This window comes from Anneissia japonica, unplaced genomic scaffold, assembly GCF_011630105.1.
Source record: "Anneissia japonica isolate Jap-2015-1 unplaced genomic scaffold, ASM1163010v1 scaffold287726_len2788222_cov184, whole genome shotgun sequence".
NCBI classification, from domain to species: domain Eukaryota; kingdom Metazoa; phylum Echinodermata; class Crinoidea; order Comatulida; family Comatulidae; genus Anneissia; species Anneissia japonica.
Genome location: NW_022705125.1, coordinates 540,260 through 565,561, shown reverse-complemented (window position 1 = coordinate 565,561; position 25,302 = coordinate 540,260). Strand labels below are relative to the sequence as shown.

The 25,302-nt window shown below is 32.5% G+C and overlaps 1 protein-coding gene across 1 annotated transcript in view; it reads left to right on the top strand.

Annotated features, from left to right (window-relative positions):
• Nucleotides 1-24,750, top strand: part of LOC117105361 (GTPase HRas) — a 31,689-nt gene extending 6,939 nt beyond the window's left edge. Inside the window, exons 3-8 of the mRNA XM_033246487.1 lie at nucleotides 9,288-9,316; nucleotides 10,415-10,499; nucleotides 18,490-18,632; nucleotides 19,463-19,581; nucleotides 20,355-20,396; nucleotides 22,923-24,750. Coding sequence (XP_033102378.1) covers nucleotides 9,288-9,316; nucleotides 10,415-10,499; nucleotides 18,490-18,632; nucleotides 19,463-19,581; nucleotides 20,355-20,396; nucleotides 22,923-22,985 — 481 coding nt within the window. The 3' untranslated portion in view covers nucleotides 22,986-24,750. The remainder of the gene's footprint in view (nucleotides 1-9,287; nucleotides 9,317-10,414; nucleotides 10,500-18,489; nucleotides 18,633-19,462; nucleotides 19,582-20,354; nucleotides 20,397-22,922) is intronic.
• Nucleotides 24,751-25,302: the final 552 nt, after the last annotated feature.

Genomic DNA, 25,302 nt, shown 5'->3' with positions numbered 1-25,302 from the left:
CCCCCAGATTTTAAATATTCAAAAATCTACATCTCATTTACCATTTCCGTGTTTTTTATCATGATTTTTGTGTCAATTAGTCAAATCGTTTTACAACATATCAAAAAAACAGAGCCTAGCTTTCATGAAATTTCTAATCTGTTTGTGTATGGTGAGCCACTTTATCTATACTATAGATTCTCCATCCATTTTTGGGTGGGGAGGGATAATGAAGGCAACATACCATATTACAAAAAAAAGCCTTTAATACAGCTTAATAATAATAATAATAATAATAACGATTTTTAAAGCTCAACAGCTACATATTATACATCTTACTGTATAATAACAATGGAAAAAGTAATAAACAAAATATTACAATAATTACTAGCATCATAGCGGACAACAACTTAAAGTATGTATTCTATTTTAGTCATGAGCTTTGTTATTTCAATTTTTTTTGGACAATAAAGAAATCTGTATCTTGTATCTTGTTATCTTTACAAGGCCACATAAACTGTACTTCATTTCTAATATGGTCATCACAGTGTACGCTGTACATTTATATATTAAATGGCTCTATGGTATTTCTTTTTGAAATGGTTCCTATAAAATCTGTTAATGTACTGTGCTCCGGGCAATTCTATAGGCCAGTGCTTTTGACTACTTTAAGCTCCATAGAAGCTACTATCTGTAATTTATAAATATTCCCGATCTGCTGTCAAACGTCACGTCCGAATTTCAGTCATTACAGGGACATACTAATTGCTAAATAGCACGCATGCATGGTAGAGTTACACTTCAGAGAAGTTGGCAGTACCTTGGGAAAACACTGCAATTTATTCTAATTTGAAATAAACATTTCGTCCTTAAATTGTATAAATTTGTAAGAATCAAATTTTTAATGATTTACGGTATCTGTCGTCAAACTCTCTTATATACTGCTGTGTACATGCAATGAAAACATATTGTATTGGAAACATAGTTTATAATTCTAATGTGTTTTTGTTGGAGTCGTTCACTACTTTCCTTGTAACTACTTATTTCCGATTTTCTTTAGTTTTTGAATATAATGTTGAAGGTCTCCTATTGTCATATAAAATGTACATCTCTGCTCTGTATAGGTAGGAGTTTTTTATGGCATTTCAAATATCTCTAGAATTCCTTTGTTGTCCATTGTGTGTGAGGGGATAAGTTGAGGGATTTTCTGTGCGATCGCTTGTTGTACAACAGACCATGACAAATTTTTAAAAATCCACTCAGCATTTACCAAATGCTTCACACTGTTAATGGGCTGTGTGTAGCATCAAAAACACACTCTAAATGCTTTTGAATTTAAGTTGATCACATTATATCTGTCCTTGGTCACCTGACATAATTAGCTTTATTTTTTTGTTCGATTTTTTTGAATGATTTTTAAATATGAATATTACATACCGTAGCATGAACTTAAATAGTAATAAACGTAATGCAATTTAGTTCTCAAATGGAAAAGTCATTACAAATTTTTAAACGGAATTATAGGGTTTTTTTTTTTCTTATGTTAACAATGGGTCAATTTTGTCACGACTTCAGCTTTTGTAGGTACAACACCTAGTTTCAGACAAAGATTAAGATATTTTTGATCAATGCATTACAAGGTTCTTATTCAGTAATAAAAATTAAATATATGAAAATACAAATAAATACTAAAAGAAAAAGTTAATAGTAGGCAATACAATCTAAAAATTGCATTCTTTTGTCTCACTTCTTTAATCTAATTGTTGAATTAATAAAATATATTAATATTTTTTTTTTAAACATTGCCATGACTTTATGCATGCTGATATTCATACAGTAGAGTATTTCAATTCATTATTCACAAAGCATTTTTTTAAAGAATCAATTATCAATATATTTTAATTTAAAGGCATGGTTTCTTGAGTGAAATCATCCTTACAGGTATGCCTGACCTTACGATGACATCATTAGGAAAACATGCATTATGGGTATTTGTCATTCTCTGTACTGTCCTCTCTTTTTAAGTTGGATATTAGTCTTTCAGAATTAATCAGTGGACTCTTTAATAAACGACGATGGAACAACACTAACCTATTGATTACCAACCCTGCTTATTTTATTGATTGCCAAGTGTTCCCAAAAGTTGACTCTCTGATTTGTGTAAATTAAATACATATAATAACTTAGTTCCTTGGTAAATTCAAGTAATACTAAATACCAATTTGTTCTATTCCGGATATTGTTTGTGATTGTCTGCTTTTCTACAGCACACTATGGTATATCAGCATCCTTTTTTTTTGTCTACTCCTCTGGGGTCTTACGAAAACAGGGATCTGAAGAGAGAGACCCCAGTGGCAGATAGGAATTTGAAATAGTGGGGGCTAATGGGGGGACTTCCACAGATGGAGAGTCTATGCTAGCCCTACCATGGTTGGGGCTTTGGTAAGAACATTTTTGATTACATGGCACCTCTAGATTTTGAAATGGCACTCTCAGACCTAAAGAACTTTTTAATTTTAATTTTATTTTAATTTATTAATAATGATTAAATATTAACAATTATTATTAGTTATTAAACTGTTAATTACAGTATTTATTACATATTTTGTTTTAGGTATTTATTAATTATTACTAGGTGCTGATCGTTTACCTATTTTCATTTTGCTTAAGAAAAGCCAGTATGGGGAAAAAAAACAGAGGCTTATAAATATACAAAAATATTATAGAGACTGGGTATACAAAAACATACAAGCAGACAAAAACAGGGACACAAGCTAGATCTTTGGTTTCGAGTTGTTCTCAGGTGTCTTTTTTTTTCAAAATCTTTTTACACTGTCGGTTATGGCTGCAACTTATTATAATGTAAAGCTTTACCCCTGACAGAATTTCCTTCTTGTACACTTATGCAATAATAAATGAATTTAGAATGAGTTTGAACCAGATTTCCGACAATGTATTACAATTGGCAACCTGTCGGCTTTGTTTACAGTATGTCTTTGTCCTGACTGATGTGTCATTGTGATTATTGATTGACCTGACATAGAAAATGTTTAATTCACTGCAGATATATCTTGGCCCCATTTTTACATAATTTTTGTCAGCTTTTGAACTTCATTGCTTACACCTAAATCTCCTCTGTCCGGCCTGCACTTGACTTTACATCAGCGTGGTTCTTAAAGCAGCCTTGTTGCTGTTAATCTGTGAACAACAATGCTTGCAGGAAACGCACTCAATTTCGTCTTACCGAAAGCAATGTAATTACTCCACCAGCTGACTCCAACCAAGTGTTAAAAGGCATTGTTGGCTGGTGATCTTTAACCTATGACCTAGTCCAAGTTAACAACGGTGAAGAAGATTATTATTTTCAGTTGTACTGTAGGTAATACCATATTTGGTGTACTATATTGCTATTGCCCTTCTTAGCACCAAATTTCATTGTAATGGAATACTTAAACTTTAAAGCCCAATTCCTGGCAAAATTTCACTAAAAAAGAATTTTTTAGAAAAAATGTATGCATTACTCTAATTATTATAAAGCATGGAAAAATATTGGCATATGTTTTTTAGTTTTACGCAAAATGATTAAAAAATATGAGAAATTACCATTTTATCGACGACATCTTCGTTACTAGGCAAATTCAGAGGTTGTAGATCGCATCTGCTGGAATGCACTCGCTTTTATGAATACTAATATACAGTCGAGAGTCGGAGGTAGGCAGTTAATTGTTTCGCGAACCCGCCGCATTCTTTTTATATATATTTTTTATCTCGCTTACCAATGCTATGAACTCTCGTGATAAGATATTTTAATTTATCCCACAATTAATAATAAAAAAACGTTAGTTTGTTTTAATGAACTGTTATGATCGTGAGTGATAAATAAAGTGTGCCCTCTCTAATGAGATTAATTCTTATACTTCGCATCGTGCAAACTGCTGTCGATTGAGTAGGCCTGAGATATGTTTGTTTAATTTTCAAAATCTCCATCAGAATCATTTTTTTAACAAATTTGAAATAATTCCAACGAAATATAATATTTCACAAGTGTCAATACTAGCAACCGAAATTATGTCGACTGTTTTTATGTATGATAACAGAACCTAAATCGAGGTAAGGTTAGGCCTAGCCTAGCAGTGTTGCTAGGCTAATGTTTCACGCGCCTTCTATTCCATCATGGACCTATCTCAAAATCAAACATAACAAATTCATCTGGTTTTATTTTTTGTGTGGAACACAAAAAAATCAAATTTCAGTCTTATTTTACAATTTTTTCATGTTTAGGAATGTCTATATTCAGTTAAACTAGCAATTCCGTATTATTTATAAATCTTTACTGTATAACATATAAAAATCTGATTTTTCTAAGAACTGTAATTTTGTCGTGAATGGGACTTTAAACTAGTTATTAAAAAAAAAAAAAAAATTAATTTTGCTACGGATGCATTCATTTAATTATGTATATTATTATTAGAGCTGCATTCATTAATCTACAAATTAATAAACAAATCCACATATTTAATTATAAAAATGAAGGTGTTTTAAGCGCACAATTTACGTAATTGTACAATTCTGGCCCCGAAACTTTGCCTTAAATATACTGAGATGGTGTCCGGTGTGGGATAGTATTTACCATAACCATAGTTTAAGTAATTTTTCAACAGTAAATTCCAAAATCTAGAATTTGAAATACCAGGATGGTGTCTGCTAGGGAATAATTTTATTTTTTTCTTTATTGTTTTACATTTTTCACTCTGAGCCAACATTTGCAATTTTGAATTTCACTTTAATGGTGTACAAATGACAATGAATACTAAATACTGATTATTATTCTAGTGACTGGTACTTTTAAAATACATGCCATCAAAACCTGTAAAAATGTCCAGGTATGACGAGTGGTACTTAAGCCTTACGGGAATATTAATTACTTGACGTACAGTACACAACTGGTGCAGAATTCACTGAATTCCTACTTTTTCATCCATTTAAAAAAAAAAAAAAATTAAATTTATGGTTCCTGAGCAGATTTTCAGCACAAACTCTCAAAGATGATGTATATTTATTTTTATACTTTGCTTTTCACCACCTTGTGAGAATTACTGATATTTCCAGGTAAATGTTGATAAATTAAAAATTGTTATTGTCACTGAAACAACATGCTAAATTTGGTAACATACATTGAGGCTGCCTAAGTTTGTATTCCAGACAACACAGGTGTATGCTGTGCTCTCCTGTTGCCTCTGTGCTTAGTTAATACACTGTTTATACATTTTTAACCATTAAAACTACATTTAGGCTGACCTGGATAATGGTGATATTTAGGTCCCTGGATTTTCTACACATAAAATGGTTGTGTTGCATACAGTATTAGCATCAGCCTTGCATAATACTTAACTTAGCCATCTTATTTTAATGTCCTACAGTATATCCACTAAATTTGATTGAATACATTAATGTAACCTGTTTTGATTTGGATCAGTCATATTTACAATAACCTTAAAGCTGATTATACCATCACATTTTGGTCTGTCAAATAAATAGCAATGATGTTTGATCAGATGTTGCAAGATATGCTGGTTTCACAATGTACAGTCAAACAAAAATCATGTCTTTTCATGCCCTTCAGAAGTTTAGGGTCTACAGTATTACATTACGTGTTGAGTATGCAAGACAAAATTATAATAGTAAATGTCCACCTGTAGTATGTAGTATACCTCATTTTTAATTATATTTAATAAGATAAATTATTATTTTTTTTAATCGAGAGGGGGAAATTATGGTTTTGGACCCCGAGGATTGAAACTACAGTAAGAGTAGACCCTGGGAATTTGACCTAGGATCCTGGGAATTGGGCCTACTGTAGGACCCTGGGGATTGGAAGGCAAACATCTTCACCACAAAGCTTTTGACAGGTAACATTTTTCGATCGGGAAAACAACAAAAATGTTTTGATTTACTAGTTTAGTAGTTTTACAATTGTTGTTGAGCAATGCATGATTGGTAAATTACAGGGTAGCAGAAACAAAAATGCATTGCCGTGTGAAAGGTTTTGAATATGCATGAAGGCAGCGTTCAAAGCTCCATGTTCCTGCATCGACGTCAAGTATTTCTTGGGTATCTAAATCTCCTCAGTTCTTGTCAGTGTTGATACATCATATCAAATAAATAACGCTATAATTTATTTAAGAATGAGTACTTTCATTGGTGTCAAATTACAAGTGTTTATACTGTATTTTACTATTACTGTAGATTACGCCATTCCGAGAAGTTATGATAATGGTGACCGATAATAATAATGGAGGTGTCTTGCTTTATACAAATGCAAAGTGCCATGTAAACATTCTCTGTTATTCATTTATATTTTTAAAAAAAGAAAAGAATGAAAAGAAAAGATAGAAATCCCAATACAAAGTACAGTAGATTAAAATCATCCATAACCTGGTTCTAATAGGAGGCCTGTGGGCCAAGTTTGTCCTGCAAAGCAATTTAGTCTTGCCCGCGAAAAAAAATTAAATATTTAAAACAAGCTAAAACTAATAATTAGTAAAGGCCAAAATGCAACCCTGGGGAATGTGCAATAACAACTAAGCTTCTACCAAAAAGAGCGATGATTACAGGACAATATATGGGATGTGATATTGGTTTTATTCTTGATTTTGCAGGCAAAGTGTTTCAAGCTTTGCCAGACAAACATGTTGACAAACAGGACTATACTTTAATTTTTAAATTTAAATATGAAGCCTGTTTAGGCCTATGAAACTATTCAATGACTATGCATCACGTTACTACTCATCATGCCATATTAAAAACCGTCTATTCCCACCAAACTTCTAGTTTGTGACAAACGAAATTAAGAGAATATTTCAAAGTGGTGCCAGTTGCCAGAAACTCAACACAGAAAGTCAGATAAAAATATGCTGTAATTTTTACAGGAGTATCAGATTGTACAGATATTTTGTAATTGTTGTGTAGTAAGATTTAAAAATACAGTAGGGGGCTTCGGCCACTGTACTCAAGTGTTTCACAGGTCCATGAAGTATAAACAAATTGCTTGCAACTCGGATATTATCTTTGGTCCATTAAATCAACTCTAAAATTAGTTTGCCCTTCGAAAAATAAAAGAACCAGGGATCTATTTTTAGCAGCAAAAATCAGAAACAATGCACAATAGAAACTGCACCATTTTGCTAGGACAAGCAATGACCCACACCACATGGCTTCTACCAAGGTTTTCAGGTAGCCATCTCCAATTAAATACGACTTTTGGGACCAGAGTTTCTATAATCTTTAGCAGTTTTGCCCAGAATAAAATATAAGAGATAAAAGATAGGTGTTCACTTGAGCCCACAGGAAGGTGATCTCTAATTGAAGATATATGGTCTTTAATTGAATCTTTAATAATATTATTAGAAGGTGAACTGTATTTAAATGTTTTAATTCAAATTGCAGAAAAATAGAATTGAATTATTTATGAATAACATGTACTGTAGATCATAAATAAAGTTAATTTCATAAATGGATAAAAAATTTGCATAAAAAAAAGTACTAAAAATAGGATAAAGTGTATTCCAAATAGGTAATTTTAAATGATTTATAATACTGGGTAGCAATATAAACCTCTTTCTTCAGTGAATGGTTTTTTCTCTAGATAATATAATATCTATATTTAGGATATCTGGAACAGATCTATATAAAGATTTATTGACAGTAATACTGATTAGCTAGCTATAATTATGACCTAGTTTATAAATAGACTATTGTCATAATTAAGACCTGTTAGGTTTGTTTTTTTTTTTGCCTGCTAATTGGCCTATAAGCTGCCAATAATGCAAATTTCATGGATGTAAATTATCTAGGGATATTATAAAACATGAATTTTAACATGGATATAAACCCACCCACTTTTTTCAAATACAAAGGCCTGTAGTTGTAGTTCTAACAAACATGAATATGTTTATGCCTCAACATTTAACATTTAAAAGCATATCATATCAAATCTACTGAAAATATTCATATTTGCATTAGCGACCCAAAAAAGAATTGTGGTTTGGAGCAATTATTTGTCTTTAAATACTTCATGTGGTTTCAGTTAAGACTTTCACTATGCTTCAGAGTCTTAGATATTTTATAACATTGATCTTATGAGTGGCTATCTGATAATCGACCAGCTCTTCAAGACTTTTTTTTTATAGCAATAGGCCCCTGGATGGCTACGCATTCGAATCATACGCTGGGATTTTGCCCGGGGAACCCTTGTATGTAAAATATTGGCATAAGTAAAGGGGGGAGGGGTGCCTATGATCAAGGAGGCCTGAGGGACTAAAATAATGTTGATCCTAAATCAAAATCAGTGTATTATTTTTTTAAAAATTAAATGTAAAATGTATTTAAAGGGAATGTATTGAGGCTAGCTTTTTTACAGTATATAGAAATATATGATAACTTGCAATGTAATGAAACGTTTTGTAAAATTAGAATTTGATCCTTATGTCTGTTTGTAATGTTACATACGTCGACATTCATGCTAACATTAACATATGACACCATCATGATTCAAATGATGCATGCATGTGCACAGTACTCGAGAAATCGTTATATGTTAAGTAATGTTGCAGACCTAGAAATCATCATTTAGAACATTCCCAAGACATTTTTACAACATGAATACTTAAAAAATATATAGAACTTCTTCACTGAGGCATAACATTAAATATATTAAGCCTGCCACTGCTAGATACTGTATTAACATTAAATTAAACATGGAGTTTGCTGATTTTAATAGAGCCTGCAGAAATATGTTATCAACATAATAATAAGATCTATATCTGAATACTTGATCTATCTTTATCTAAAAATCTTGATTTAAGATCTGTATCAAACAAATCATTTTTCGTGAGTCTCTTTGATTGCAAGGCAATTTCAATCTACTGTATGGAAACTATAGGAAGAAGGAATATATTTTTCTATTTTCAATTGATTAAAAGTTTACATTAATATATTTAAAACATTGAGCGTTTGCTCGTATGAGAGTTAGGCGGGGTACTGTAAGGGACAGTGTATTTGTTACGTTGGTTCCCAGGGGCCCAACCAAAATTTCCCAATTTCAAATATTTGGAATTGGACAAAAATGAAAATTTTATTTTTAATTTAATATTGTTTATTGAGAGATTGTATATATCAACTTATAATCACTAAATGTTATCATAATTCTTCAGTTGACATATTTTTTACTATACAATTTTATGAAAAGTCAATTAAGCCAGTTGAAATTATTTACCAATATTCTAAATCAATTCTCATTTTTTCCACAGTTTTGTTGATGAATACGATCCAACAATTGGTAAGAGGTTTATTTTTGTGCATAAACATTTGTATCTGCATGTTTTGATTACAGTATATAATTATAAGATAATAGGTGGTACCAGTATTTAAACATCTTAAACATTCTTATATTTTTATAATTGTTTTCTACCGCCTTTGTGCATTTTTTTACTTTCCTTTGTCTTGATTTCATAAAAATAGTACATACCGCACGATATTGTACCAGCCTAAAAAAAAAATCGCCTCCATTTTTTTGTTACTGTACTTTCCTATAAGGATCATTATGTTATATATATTTATTCAATGAAAGGCTTTTCATTGATGCTTTAATGTTTAAATATACTGTATTTTTTTTCTTCTGTTGGTGTAGGTTAATATATGATTTTTTATTGTTTATTAAAGAGTGCCCCTGAATATCGGCTTCCCTTCTAGACGGCTGGAAAGGTCACCATCTTTAAACATTGTGGAAATAAAAATGAAAAATAAAAATAAGCAAAACAGGTTACTGTGTTTGTAGTTACACTGTAACTTTATTTATATTGAAACTTTCTAAGGTATTGTCAAACCTTCTCATTAGTCTCCTAAACATTACTTTTTTATGAACAATGCAAGCAAAAAAACCAACAAAGAACTAAGAAAAAAAAAAGAGATTTAAGAGTAGTTTGTTGTTGATGTCATTATTGGAGTGGTGTTTTGCCCTACCTGACGTGTTATTATACCGAATACCAGTACTCAGTATGTCCCCAAATATTTGTGAAAAAAATTTCGCAATTTACTTGCGAATCTTTTTTCGCAAGTATTTGGGGACGTACTGACTGGGAAAACACCACTCCTATGATATTTTCCTGTTGCAAACTCACATCGAAACAGATGTCATTATTATTGCTTCTTATTCCTAATGAATGAATGATGACTTATTCACTGATGAATGACTGATGTATGAAATTTAAAAAAAAATCAATCAAGATCAATTTAAGGGAATAATAATGAGTTAGAAAATGTAATAAATAAATATTATTACTATTTATCTTACTTAGGTTTGAATAGGCACACATTTATTATCGTAAATTGCATTGTAAATATTCAAAGGAAATTATCTTATCTTTGGTTATTCCAGAGGATTCATATAGAAAACAAGTTGTGATAGATGGTGAAACTTGTTTACTTGATATATTGGACACCGCTGGCCAAGAAGAGTACAGGTACGAATCACATTTTTTGTGTTTCATTTAATTTTGTAATTACTTGAGACTACGTTGAATAGCGTTGTCATTACACTTATCGTGCCTTCTAGAATAAAGTATAAAAAAAGATGATAAGCCCTCGCTAGCACAGCATTTTCATAATTGATTTCTTGCATGTTGAAAATTATATCTGTCCTGATTATCAAATTTTCTTTGACAAAACATTGTTGTATGCCCACATATAGTCATGATGTGCCTATATATGGTCATGATGTGATGTCATCATGACCATGAAGGGATGTCATAAGTTTGTATCAAATAAAATTTGATAGTGTGGACAGCTTTTGGATTTTATCATAATAGTGCAATTTAAACAAATGTAAACAAAGTTAAATACACTCTATGCTATGAATAAACTTCCCACAGGCTGATTCTCAAGCAGCTAGTATTCTAGTGCATCTCCCAAAATATTGCTAACCAACAAAACTTTAATTGAAATTAACTGAAAAGGAAATATAAAGTTCTTGTTTACACATTATAGAATTATCGTGATTGTATGGACCATTAGACTCGCCAAGATATTGCAATATAATTCTGCTTCATTTCCGTGTGCTATAATTTGTATAATGTTTGGATTTTCTTACCGGATTATAGACCGCGGTGGCTGAAGCCGCTAATGACGTTGAATTTTATTTGTAAAAATTGACACAATCAGGGACCAGATTCATGATCTATATTTGAAACCAAATTGTAAACAGACACAGCGACTGATTTTCAGTATCGAAAAGCAGCTCGCTTCTCTGTAGTGTATCGGCTGTAGGACAAATCATTGTCAGCGGCAGATTGAAGGGGAGGGGCCAGCCCGACCTCTCCTCAAATTTTTTTAAATCACTAAAAAAGAAAAAGAATAAAAAACAAAAATTAAATTAAAATTTAAGTCTGAGTGAGAGTGCATTTCCAGTCCAATAAACATATTTCTTAACAACCATGGTTGTTGCTGAGGTGGGTGGACCCTCTATCTGTGATAGTCCCTAATTGGGCCCCCTCCCCCGTGGAGCTCACTTGCATACCTAGCTAACAGGAGGGTGCCGCAGCCACTTTAAGACATGAGACACTTGCGCTACCTATTTTACTGAAAATTCTTATGGACTTGAACTAACATTTTACCAAATCGCACTGTGCTCTAAAAGACGACAGGAAAAAAGCTACTCAATAGTGCCAGAGAGGGCGCAATATTGACTGGTTCCAATGGCAAAAAGTGTTCCGTCCGGTCGCTATCTCGTGGTTGTACCAAAGGTAGGCTTATCAAGGGGCTTACTGGCTTAGTACCCACAGTCTAGTTTGAAGTTCCCGCTAACATTGTGCGGAAAATCATGCCACTTTGACACGGGATAGGCCACAGACTTCACCTATCAATTTCACCCTGGTTATTTCCCACACTTGTGCTACAAAGTCCTCCCAAGTATACCCCATAAATTCATTCATTCATTCTTTATTCAGCCAATGAAATAACATACAATACAATGAAAGGAAATTTAACAAAAACTAAGACAATATATAACCTAAGTTGGCTAGGATTAACTATAGTGTAAAAACACTCTGGCTCTCAGGCCTGTTAGTCCAGTCTTAAGGTTATTTTAACATAGATATATACAGACAGTGATTAAATTAAACAATAATGTAAGTAAAATCAATTGAAAAGCAAAGCATATAACAATAAAGTAATATTAATAAAGTGATATGATAAGGTGACATGAAAATAAACAATTACAAATTAAAGTAAATCAAAACTTTCATTTTAAGAAGGCAAGGCAGTTAGAGAGATGTATATTATTCAATATACAACAGAATTAATTATGTACACATAATAGTTTGACAGTAATAATTCTGTCGTACATAATTAATTCTGTAACAACTATGCTGCAACTATCCCCCATATTTCCCACACTTGTGCAACCAAGTCCTTGAAAATATACCCCATAAATGCGGCACCTCCCCGTATAGAAATATTTACTGATTGTGTAGGATGGAATGTGCTAAAAACTACTCTAAATAAACTTAATAATAATATTTATATCTTCTGATATATATACCTTACATATTCAAAATGCTGGTATTATAAAGTAAAGCATTGTATTAAACAACTATAAAAGATGTTTATCATTTAATACAAAATACAGGTTACTAATTATTCAAATAAAGCTAATTGCATCCTGTTTTAAAGGTGTTTGAACGGAAGTATACCACCGACAATTCAATAGAGATGATACCTAGACTTCCTAACTTTAATATAACAAAGAGAAAATCTTTGTTCGGTAAACAGATAACCGGTATTGTGTTTTGTGTTAAGTACCTGTTATCCCTAAACTGTAAACAAAGATGCCAAACAGATGGCATTTAATATCACTGTATATTGTATGGTAGTACGAGGTTTGTGTGTAGTAGTAAGTGGTGGGGACTGGCTATGTATTGAGCAAGGCACTTTATCTGCGTTGCTTCTCTCCACTCAGGAGTGTATGGGTACGTACTAGAGTTGCCTGCTACTCCACCAATATGTGGACCCAATGACCAGCGAAAACAGAGCTCTTCGTAACCCGAAAGGAAAGGCGCTATATCAATACCAACATACAAATTGCAAAGTCTGGTACCCAGATTATAAAAGGCAGCACTCTGAGACTAACTTTGATGTAATTTATTCAACACAAACTTTCGCTGGCAGTCAATGCCAGCTTCATCAGGTGTGTCTGGTACCTAAACAGTGTGGATTATAATTTATTACGTGGTTACATAAATGAACCTTCTTTACTGACAAATCAGAATAGGGCTATGAATGTGCTCTGGACCCATAAATGCATGTTTTCCCACAAACGCTTGTGTTTAAGTACTGGGTCTTTATGCTGTCATTTTGTGGGACATGGAACTGGAATCACAAATGCTTGACCCGCCTACCAGGTGTCCTACATTCTCTGCATACATAGATTTGGCCAGATGTGGCCTAGAATCCATGCGGCAAGGAAAACTTGACATTCTCGCATGCGCAGATGACTTTCAGTGACGTTGTTTCGTTCTACGTCTTCCCGTCGTTGTGCAATTGAAAGCTCCCTTATATCCAAGGAGTGGGACTTCTAGCGGAAAACTCCAACATGGGATAGGTTTTCAATTGCCTGTTACTTTAGCCCCTGTAATTTTATGCATCTTTTTCACAAATTATTCTATGTACATCATGTAATCATGAAATTGAATGGTTGTTCAATTTTGTGGCAAACCTTTTGCAATGGTATTCAAAAAATGTTTCTGAACAGCATGCAACCATGCTCTTTCATTGATAAAATGCCAAATTTAGTGAAATTTCCTGGTACTGTAGATACTTCAATATAAAAATAAACCACTGTATTTTCTGGTAAAATATCAATAAAAAGCTTTTAATTATGTGATTGATTTGTACTCTTGCCATTCCAACAATTGATGAATAACCAAGTTGTCTGAAGCACAAACTGAAGCGAGTATACCCACATTAATTGCAATTTACTTTGTGAAATTGTGAGCATAGGCCTACAATTGCAAAACACTTTCAGCTACAGTCTAAGTATCATTGGCATAAACATGTCCATATTTCAATTGTATTTTATATCAAATCAAAATTGTATTACAGTGAAAATATAAGGTCATAAATCCCAACAGATGAAATCATAAAATTTAAGGTCACAAATATTAAGTGGTTTATAAACAATAATCTCCCAACATTTTTCTGTGTCTACAGGTATTAATGGAGTATTCCGGTACTTGTAGACATATATATTTGTGGTTAAGATTCTTGTCTTCAGCAACACCTGCCTACACCCACACTGGGCAATGAGTACATTTGATTCTTTTCCATGAATTGTATTAAAAAGGCAAATTACATGATCTCTTGTTAGGATGCATTTAAAATGGTTGACCTTAAACAACGCTTGAATTTCTTTAGATTGTATCTTGATGCATCGTGAACAATTGAACAAAATCTCTTCATTAGCTTCTATTGTAATTTTCTAACAACCTTGAGTTCCAGTTGCTACTCTGATATTGAAATTAAGAATTTGTGCGAGTTTAATAAGTAAGGTAATATGGGTACTGTACGCTGTTATTTATGATCAGTGAGCCGAGCATTGGTGAGGAATTACAATGTATGTAAAGCAGAGGTGCTATAGTGAATTTGATGTCTCCCGTGACATTATTCATTCATGGTATGAGAGCTTGATTAAAGTATTTGCAATTAGGCTGTTAGTGCAAGTAACAATGAGATTGTATGTCATGAAGCTTTTGAAAGAGATATGTCTCACGTATACTAGTTATAAGGTGGGATGTCATACTAGTGGTATGGTAGAAAGATTAGGTACATTAGGCCTACTGTATGTCATGAGCAGTAATACTGTAAAAAGATAGGGTACAGTACAGTATGTCATGAAAAGTGATACTGTAAAAGATAGGGTACAGTATGTCATGAGCAGTGATACTGTAGAAAGATAAAGTGAAGCTTTTGAAAGAGATGATACGTCTCAACTATACTAGTTATAAGGAGGGATGTCATACTAGTGATATGGTAGAAAGATAAGGTACAGTACTGTATGTCATGAGCAGTAATACTGTAAAAAGATAGAGTACAGTACAGTATGTCATGAAAAGTGATACTGTAAAAGATAGGGTACAGTATGTCATGAGCAGTGATACTGTAGAAAGATAAAGTGAAGCTTTTGAAAGAGATGATATGTCTCAAGTATACTAGTTATAAGGTGGGATGTCATACTAGTGATATGGTAGAAAGATAATGTACAGTACTGTACAGAATGTCATGAGCAGTGATACTGTAAAAAGATAGGGTATAGTACGTCATGAAAAGTGATACTGTAGAAAGATAGGGTACACTATGTCATGAGCAGTGATACTGTAGAAAGATAAAATACAGTATATGGCATAAGCATTGATACTGTAGAAAAATAGGGTACAATATGTCATGAGCAGTGATACTGTAGAATGTAGAGTATAGTTTGTCATGAGCAGTGGTACTGTAGAAAATACAGGTAAGGTACAGTATATGGCATGAGCAGTGACACTAGAAATATAGGGTACAGTATGTCATGAGCAGTGATACTGTAGAAAGATAAAGTATAGTATATGGCATGAGCAGTGATACTAGAAACATAGGGTACAGTTATGTCATGAGCAGTGATACTATAGAAAGATAAAGTACATTATATGGCATGAGCAGTGACACTAGAAACATAGGACCTACAGTATGTCATTGAAGTCAGCTGGTCATGGGTATGACCACTCACAGCAAAATACTGTACAATTAAATCTGTTTTTAAGAAACCTTATTGAACTAGTCCCGGAAATGATTTCTTTCCATTTGGGACCCCAGAGGTGTCAACCCTGTACATGTTGTTAGCTGTGAAGCTGTACAAAAATTGTAGATGATATGTCAATAGTTTCACTGCTTTAAAAAAGAGACAGTATGGATCAGCAGTGAGGTTGTATAAAGATGGTATGTTATGAACAGTGATGATGTAAAAATAGGGGGGGGGGGATACTGTACAGCATGAGCATTAACAGACCTCAGGGAATTTGAATGAATACCATTACCAAGTTAAAACTTACATAACACAAAACACAACCTAAATTGTAAACCTCTGTGCATGTCTACATTAGTGACTGCATTTTTAAATAGGAACAGTACTGTGTGTCATATCTACTTTCTAACCAGTAAAAATTAAGATACACCAAAATATAATGATAATTAAATAAATAAATTGTGCCCGACCATGTGAAGACAGCTACTTAGGCCTGGATAAAACCAAAGAACAATGGAAAACGTAATGTGCTGGCTACTGCATGCGTAATGTGATGTATGACTTAGAGAGTAGTTTATCTTACATTATACCATCCCTGGAAAAGACCTGCGGGCCTGTTGCTAAAGACACTTAAGATTTATGTATTTAATTTAACACTCTACAGCTAGCTTCCCCAGGTTGTTGTGATAGCTATGCAACTTGAGTAACATGCTTGCAATCTTATGATGGCTGTTAAATGACTTCAAAATAATTTTAGATCATGAGCTGAGGTGTTATTGATCAAGTTTAATTGTCGCGTTTGACGTCATAACTTGGCCATTTTTTTATCTGTATTTTCATCTGCTGCACCATGAAATTTAAATTGATGCAGTAGTCTACTGGGTAACAATTTAACCCCCAGAAAACTAAGCCAGAGTTAGCTAGGAGTTAAATTGTTACCCAGTGAGAATAGTTGCAAATCAAAGTCTTAAAAATTATGCTGAACAGTATGATGCATGGTTTTGTAATTAAAGAAAAAGCTTTATTTTATCTTTATTAAAGCCATGTTATGAATAAAAATAATGATCAGATGAAGGTTTTAATACACGTAAGTACTGTTGCTAGGACAATGTACAAATGGGGTCCAGTGAAGTATCACAGCCCGGGGTCAAGAGGGAAGTTATAACAATTTAACTCTAGTAGTAAAATAGCTATATTGTTGTTCGACATGAGTCTGGAAATTTCTGAGACCGCTGGATGTACACTGTAGGGGAAAACTCCTGGCACTAGAAAAAACATTGGTTGATCGGCAGATCAGTATTTTTACTTTGACAACCTAAAGTGGGGACTGATTAACAGAAAGATTTGTACTTACCCAACTACATGTATGGTGGGAAATTTTCCCCCTCCCCTAAACACTTACTGGTGGCCGAGCAGGTTATTATTATACAATATTACTCATGTTTTCAATAATTTGTATCATTAGGTATTAAAGAAAGCTATATAAAAGATTAACTAAGACAAACAATGTTCAAGTTGGCCATATGATGATGCAGTTGTGCTAGATCAAGTAACTATATTCTGACCTTGCTTTGTGATAATGTTATACTTTTATGCAAAACTTAAATTTAGTTAATGTTGACAAAGAGATGAACGTGTGGGTTTGATCACAAAGGGAAAGGCTACTAAGGAAGTTGAATTGGCGACTACTACATACAGTACTATGCAGTACATTAAACTCAGACTAGAATCAGTTTGAAAATTATGATTTGGTTTACATTTTCTTTAGTACAGTAGAAGCTGATGTGATACCACATAAAGAAGAGAAAACATTCACTTAAAAGTAATAATACAGCCAATAATTAATATATCACATTTATATTTATTTATAATTAACTTTGATAGTACAGTATGTATTGTTGCAACATACTATTTATACAATCTGGATTTCTTGCTTTGTGTGTTTATTTTTTTAATGAAAATTGATTTCAATTAATATTTAAGAGCAGTACTAAAACTTTTATTAGCACTTCTGAAGTTAGAGTTTGAAGTAAATCAGCATTTGTTAATATTTGGCCAGTAATAATTGGTGCACACTGTAAATGACTAGATTAACAGATTGTTTATGGTATTAGCATAATAGCCTTGTTGCTTTGGGAATTAACAAACTGATTGTAATACTCAGATTAAGAGAAGAAAATAAATGTGTCCATTGATCATGATGAAGTTTTTAACTTTAACGCAAAATTGCTTTTTGCCAGTGTTTATCATTTAATTCAAACTCTCTCTTTGCCAGTGTCCATCATCGCTAAAAATACAATTATGTCATATCTATAAATATATCTATTGTCTGTTGAATTAGTCATGTTACAGAGAAGAAAGTTTCAATAGTTTTTAGGGGATTTTTAAAAATTCATTTTAGGATTTTTATATACTGTAGGTCTCCTCTAATTAAAGACCACCTCCAATTAAGTACCATTTACTGTGGCCCTAGATATATTCATACCTTATATTTTTATGATTTAATTATTTTTCTAATTAGCAACCAAAGCTGCTAAAGACCAGGAAAACCCTAGTCCCAATAGTAGTCTATAATTTAATTGCAGAGAGCCTGTGTTTTAATTACATTTTTTAAATAGGATTACTCTGTAATAAATAACAATATTTTTATTTTAGATATTTTATTTTTTTAAATTTTGCAGTGCAATGCGAGATCAATACATGCGAACCGGTGAAGGATTTTTATGTGTGTACGCTGTGAATAATGAAAAGTCATTTGAAGATATTCATTCTTATCGAGAACAGATTCAACGGGTAAAAGATTCTGAAGAAGTCCCGATGGTTTGTAAGTACAGTAATCAAATCTATGAATGTTAATTTTATCAGATGACTTGTCAAGTACTAACTACAGTAAGGACATTTATCATTGGTCAGTTCATTGTTTGTCATGTGACCAAACACACTGAGTCATACACAAAAAACACTGCCTTAATAATGTATTCAAATTTGTGTCAGAAAATTCATTGCATGATACTTCTGACTTTAAAATAATCTCGGAATATTGAAGGCTAACTTAGAAGTTGATCCATTCATCCACAATTAACTACATAAAACCTACTCTCTCTTGCTTTCAAAATCCTGTAGTATATATATTACAAGTAATAAGGTTCAGGGTTGTTTCAGAAATAGTGATCTAATGCCTTGCCAAATATATCATAATTATCCTCTGGCATCATCAGATTGATTAAATAGGGAATAAAATATAGAGTACCATTCCAAGATCTTCGTTAGATCATTTAATTGGATGTATGGATTTATTTAGTTTATAACCCACAAAATTCTGAAGCAGACTTCTTTCCAGTGCGTTCCTTTTGATGGTGATTGGTCAGTACACCAGGAGACAGTTGCCTACTCTTTTCTGAAGAGTGTACAGTACTGCATTCTTTAACATGCACAGGAGCCATAATGCACACGGAAAGACGGTGTGCGATCGTAACTTGCATTTCAGCCCTCCAGCTGAAACACAAGGAGAGCAGGGATGGGAATTGAACCTTGGGGAACCAAGAGATCTCCACGGTTCAGCGCATGCACAGTGGCTACCACCAGATTAGCCGACTGAGCAGCGCTGTTAATTGCCTTCCTGTTAATAAATATTACGATTTATTCTTTTTTTAGTGGTCGGAAACAAGATCGATCTTCCAAACAGAAATGTGGATCAGAAATCAGCAGGACAGTTAGCAAAGACATTCGGTATACCTTACATTGAAACATCAGCAAAGACAAGACAAGGAGTTGTAAGTCCCAGTTAGGTTTTTTTTTTTAATCAACCAATAATACAAAATTATTTGAAGCAGGGACATCCACAGATTTCACACATAAGCTCGGCACACACTGTGGCTGACGACATGTACAGTTGTGCAAGCAGTTCAGTAAGTGGTGGATTCAAGCGGGGCTGGGCTCTCCCCTTCCCTTTTCTCTCCCTCCCCCCCCCCCCCCCCCCCTAAATTTTTCAAATTCAAGAAAGTGTGGATATATTCAAATTTAAGTCTGAGAGTGCCATTTCTGGCCATCTAGAGGTACCATAATCATGCATTTTTTTGGTGGTATTGACCCTCCATCTGTAAAAGTCCTCCCCTGGGCCTCCCCCTCCCCTCACTAATTCAAATCCCTAGGATCCACCACTGCAGTTTCACTAATCTTAAAAATATAAACATTTTTTAGGGAATAGTTCTTTATATTTACTTGAAAATTAATATTAATATCCCTTTTCTCCCCCCCCCCCCCCCCCCCTAAATTTTTCAAATTCAAGAAAGTGTGGATATATTCAAATTTAAGTCTGAGAGTGCCATTTCTGGCCATCTAGAGGTACCATAATCATGCATTTTTTTGGTGGTATTGACCCTCCATCAGTAAAAGTCCTCCCCTGGGCCTTCCCCTCCCCTCACTATTTCAAATCCCTAGGATCCACCACTGCAGTTTCACTAATCTTAAAAATATAAACATTTTTTAGGGAATAGTTCTTTATATTTACTTGAAAATTAATATTAATAACCTTTGTTTCTTACAGGATGAAGCTTTTTATACACTAGTTCGAGAAATAAGAAAGGATGTAAGTAACACGTTTACAACTTCAAATTTAACTTTTGTAGCATCTGCAACTAATGATGCGATTCTTCCTGACATATTTGTAAAATATTTCAAAATAAATCAAGGTTCATAAAACATCTATTACAAATAGTTGTTGATGAGCGGCAGATAAAATGTGTTGAAATTCACACTATTTATTTTGAAAAAGATGGTTTATTAAAGTGTATTGTGGTATCATAAAATGTGTTCTGGTAAATACTTCTGGATTTAGAAGATTGCCACAGAAAAAGCTTTTGGATTTTCTGAAGATTGCGAAGACCACAGTTGTATCTGTATCTGTGATAAAATCTATCTCATTTAGAAGAATCAAACAATTATCAACCAGTAAGGCACAAATCAAAACCAATAGTTTTCACCGATATGCAGACTTCTTACAAAAAAATACCTTATAGCCAGTCTCCGGAGGAAAACATTTTTTAACCTGGTCTTAATCTTTTTAACATAAATGCAATAATTTTATACTATTTTAACGCATTTTCTGATCTTTGCCTTTTATCATCGTACTGTGTTTTAATAATATATCTTAATACTTTTTACTGTCTTTTAATGTTTTTATAGTTTATCTTATTGTTTTAACATCCCTTAATACTTATATTTATGTTTGATCGCTTAGCTTCAAAGCACATTTCTGTTATATTTATGTATAATAGACTGAATAAAATGAATTGAATTTTGACATGTTGTTCAACTGATTTTTTAAAGACAAAAAAGGTGTTTGACGAAAAACTTGGAGGGGGTTTTTATATTCAACTAATTGTATGTCATTAACCGTTGCCGAGTTTTTCATCAAATACTCTTTTTGTGTGGCTTAAAAAAATCAATTGTACAACACATCAAAATTTTGTTTTCCTCCGGAGATTTGCTTTAAATTTTAAGGTCTAATATCGAAAAAATATATTTATGCATCTTTAAATTGACAAGGAAAATATTTTCAACTGAAGCCTAATAACAAAATATAAAAAGTGTTCAGTTAAAATTATTGAATATAATTTAAATTCCAGTCCAATGCAGACAGTTAAAAGAAAGTGTTACAGTTTTGAAGAGAAATGATTGATGTTATCGAACCACTTTAAATATTCGGTGCTTAAGTTAACCATTTAGATTTCAAATCCCTGACTAAAAATATTTGGTGTTTTTTTTTTTTTTTACTGTTAAGGAAAATGCAGTTTATTAAATATGTTGTGCTTTCATTTCAAGTTTGAAGTTCTTATTTTAATAATTTATTAGTGTAGCTTTGCAGCTAAACCTCAGATAAGGCCTCAATAATGATGCGTAAACACCACACAATTTTAAAGTAGTATAATAACAATACAATGATTTTTATTATCAGTGACAATAATGCTTAAATTATAGAGGAAAAAACATTATCGTGCTTAACAATAAAAGTCAAAAAAGCCTCCGATAAGGCCTTAATAATAATACATAAATATCACAGTGTTATATAAAAGTTAGTAGATTTTTTTTGTGTAACAATAAGGGTAAAACAAAAACAACATATACAATTTTGTATTAGGAATTGTTCAAGTAAAGGATAGGAAATCAAAATGTGCAATAATGGGATATGATTGATAATATTTAAACTATGTACAACAGAAAACTCTTGGTGCCTGAAAGGTACAACCAAAATGCATCATAGTAACAAAAATACCTTAATATATTTTGAAATTACGTAATTATTTTTTAGTTTGTCTCAAAAACATCTTTTAGCTAATTCAACAAATTTAACTAACACCTTCTGTGGGACACCCCTATAATTAAGAAGACACCACAATAAGGGGAACATCCAGGTTATTAAGGGATAGTTTTGAGGTGAGGGGAAAATTTATCTTTTTATGGTCAACTCAATATTCAGGGAACACCCTACACATTTTTGTCCCGATGGTGTCCACTTAATTGAGGTTTTATTGTTTTAAAATATAGTTTTATCAGGCCAGATTGCTCACCCACATGGTTTACCTGTTAGATCCATCAAAAACTGTTACAAGATTGAAGATGCCAAAATATCACATTTCACCTGTACCACGCAGACAATTATTGGTTACCTATTAAAAAATGCATTATACTGAAAATAACCTATGTTGACATTTAAAACTGTCGATTGTGACCGAACCTATAACGTGTTGATCTCGTTATATCCCTAGTCGGTTGTCTCCGTTCTTCGCGTTCCCATTTTGCTGCTTTCCTTAATCCTGTGAATGAACTAACTTCTACCATTGATTAAATCCTCTACATTCTGTTATTGCCTTCAAATCAGCCTTGGGATTTCACCTGCCTTATGACACCTATCAGTGTAATTAACGTCCTTTTAATGGGTCAACTGAATCTATATGACAATTATCTTCATAATTTTTCACCTTTTAGACTCCTGCTTTCTTCGACTCTTCTTATTGACATTGACGCAACTATGCCTCTATATGATATCTATCAAAGTCTATAATATTATATTCTGATATTTTTTTATATGTATATATTTTTTATATATTTTCAGAAAGAGAAGAGGAACATTTCAAAGAACAAGAAACCTAGCAGGCGGAAGTGCTGCTTGTTTTAAGAGAAGGAAAACTCGGGGCAAAATGATATGGGCATACGGATTTCAAATTTATACTGTAAATAATTTTCGGAAACCTGTACTAAGTATTGTTGTAGTCCTGTCAGTTATACATGTATATACTGTATACTTCTCTGCATGGACAGATTTTGTGTCAAACAACCCTAAGGAAAAAAAAAAATCTGACCTAGTAATCTATTATTACCTAGTTAATCTGTCAATTACCTAGTTAATCTGTCAATTTAACCTAGTTAATCTATCTATTATCTAGTTATCTGTGAAATAATAATCCCTCCCTGTGCCCTTGTCCATAGTTTCATATAGGAAAAAGATTTTTTTATTGTTTATTATTATACATGAGTAGTATACGTAACCTTTCTATTCTACTGTAACTAGGTTGGTTGGATCCGAGAGATAGAATTAAAAGAAAATTTACTGTATATGAAATCTCAGTTATGGATCCAAGCATCCTATCAAAATGTTGATTTTGATATTTTTAATGTTTTTTTTTTTTTATTTGTTTAAAAATAAATGCCTAGTTTAGAATTGTGCCTGTGGATTTATAATCAGGCCTGTGTTTCGATATATGTAGAGAAAACCACCCTATATTTTGATAATTTAGTCAAATTGGCATTAACACATCATGATAGGAAATGTATCTTAAAATCAATTTTTTTTAATGAAATGAATTTTTATTAAAGCCTATCAACGATTCTGTCTTTAAATAAATATAAAAGCTCAACTGAAAGATAAAATAGTGTATACATTTACAAGTTGTGTGCATTTGTGTGTGGGTGGGTGTGTGTGGGGGTGTGTGTGAGGGTGTGCATGTATAGTTATATGTGAAGGGTTGAAATTGGAGGAGAAATCTGTACCAAATCATCTAAAGACATTCAATTTCAATTAATAAAATAAAAAGAAAATGTTATTAAATACGAATGAACATAGAAAAAAAAATTAAATTACAACAGTTTTGATTAAAATGAATCGCCCCAGAATTTAAATATAACTTGATTGGTTACCTAGAATAATATTAAGGATTAAAACAACTTTGAAACAAAGAAACACATTGGTATTTATAGTTTTGTTTTTTATTAAGTAATTGATTAAGAAAAAAGGTGAACACAAAAACTAACTTCAAAAACTAATATTAAGAAATAATAATCATACCTATGATTAGGTTAATTATTGTATACAATTTGTCACAATGGATGATGTGTTCGCTGTCAGTAAACTGAACAAATTATGAGGTCTTAAGTTCTGATCTACACTGTCAACTTTAATGTTTGACAAATTGGTGTGTGAATCACCCATAATATGATGATGTCATATCATAACCATATATGGGCATGATGATGGCATATCATACCCATATACAGGCAAGATGAGATCATATCATACCCATATACAAACATAATGTCATATATCCATATATGAGCATGATGTCATATCATACCCATAAAAGGGAATAATGATGTCACAGAGATATCTGTATATAGGTCGGATGATGTCAGCATATATCCATATATGGGCAAATCACCGATACTTATCACATAAACCTTCATAGTGTGGATGGAACTTTAATATAATCTATGTAATAAATCTTAAATCAATTGAAAGTTTTAATGAGAAAATGTTTTTTTTCATTATGATAACAGATGCTTAAACTATGCCAATTTTTTTCAATATTCTTTTCATAGACCCTTAAATTCGCTGATAATCAAATCTGAGGATGTTTGTAATAAAATGTCTATAAATGAGTAAAAAACTGAATTGTTTTATTTGATTGTTTAAGTGAGAAAAATTATTTTAAAAAAAATTAAATATTTGAAAGATTTCCAAAAAATTACCACATGTATCTTTAATGCATTTGAATAGTTAAGCTTTGAGCACACTAGCAAGTGTGTGGTTTGGCCATATATGGGTATGGTGATGTCATACCACACCCATGTAATGGCAATTTGTCACATAAAACTTTATATAGTATAGACAGGGCCTTAGTTTGTGAAGTCGCAGTGGGGTATTGTGAGTTTTCATATCAGGGTGGATGTGTGTGCATTGTTCTTTGAATTTAAAAAAAGTATTTCCAGAATTTTTTTTTTGTTTTTTTTTTGGGTGTTAGGTAGGGGGTGGAGCAGATGCCAAATTTCTCCCAGTTAGGGACACAAGAAGGCAATAACCTGGGCTTGAAACCCTTGGCATTATTCATGTTTAAAGGGCATTACGGTAATCTGATTCATCAAATGATTGTTATAATAAAGAGGTCGGAAGTCTCTTTATTCCGACAAATAATGCCGTCAAATCCTTGCCTCGGGAGAAC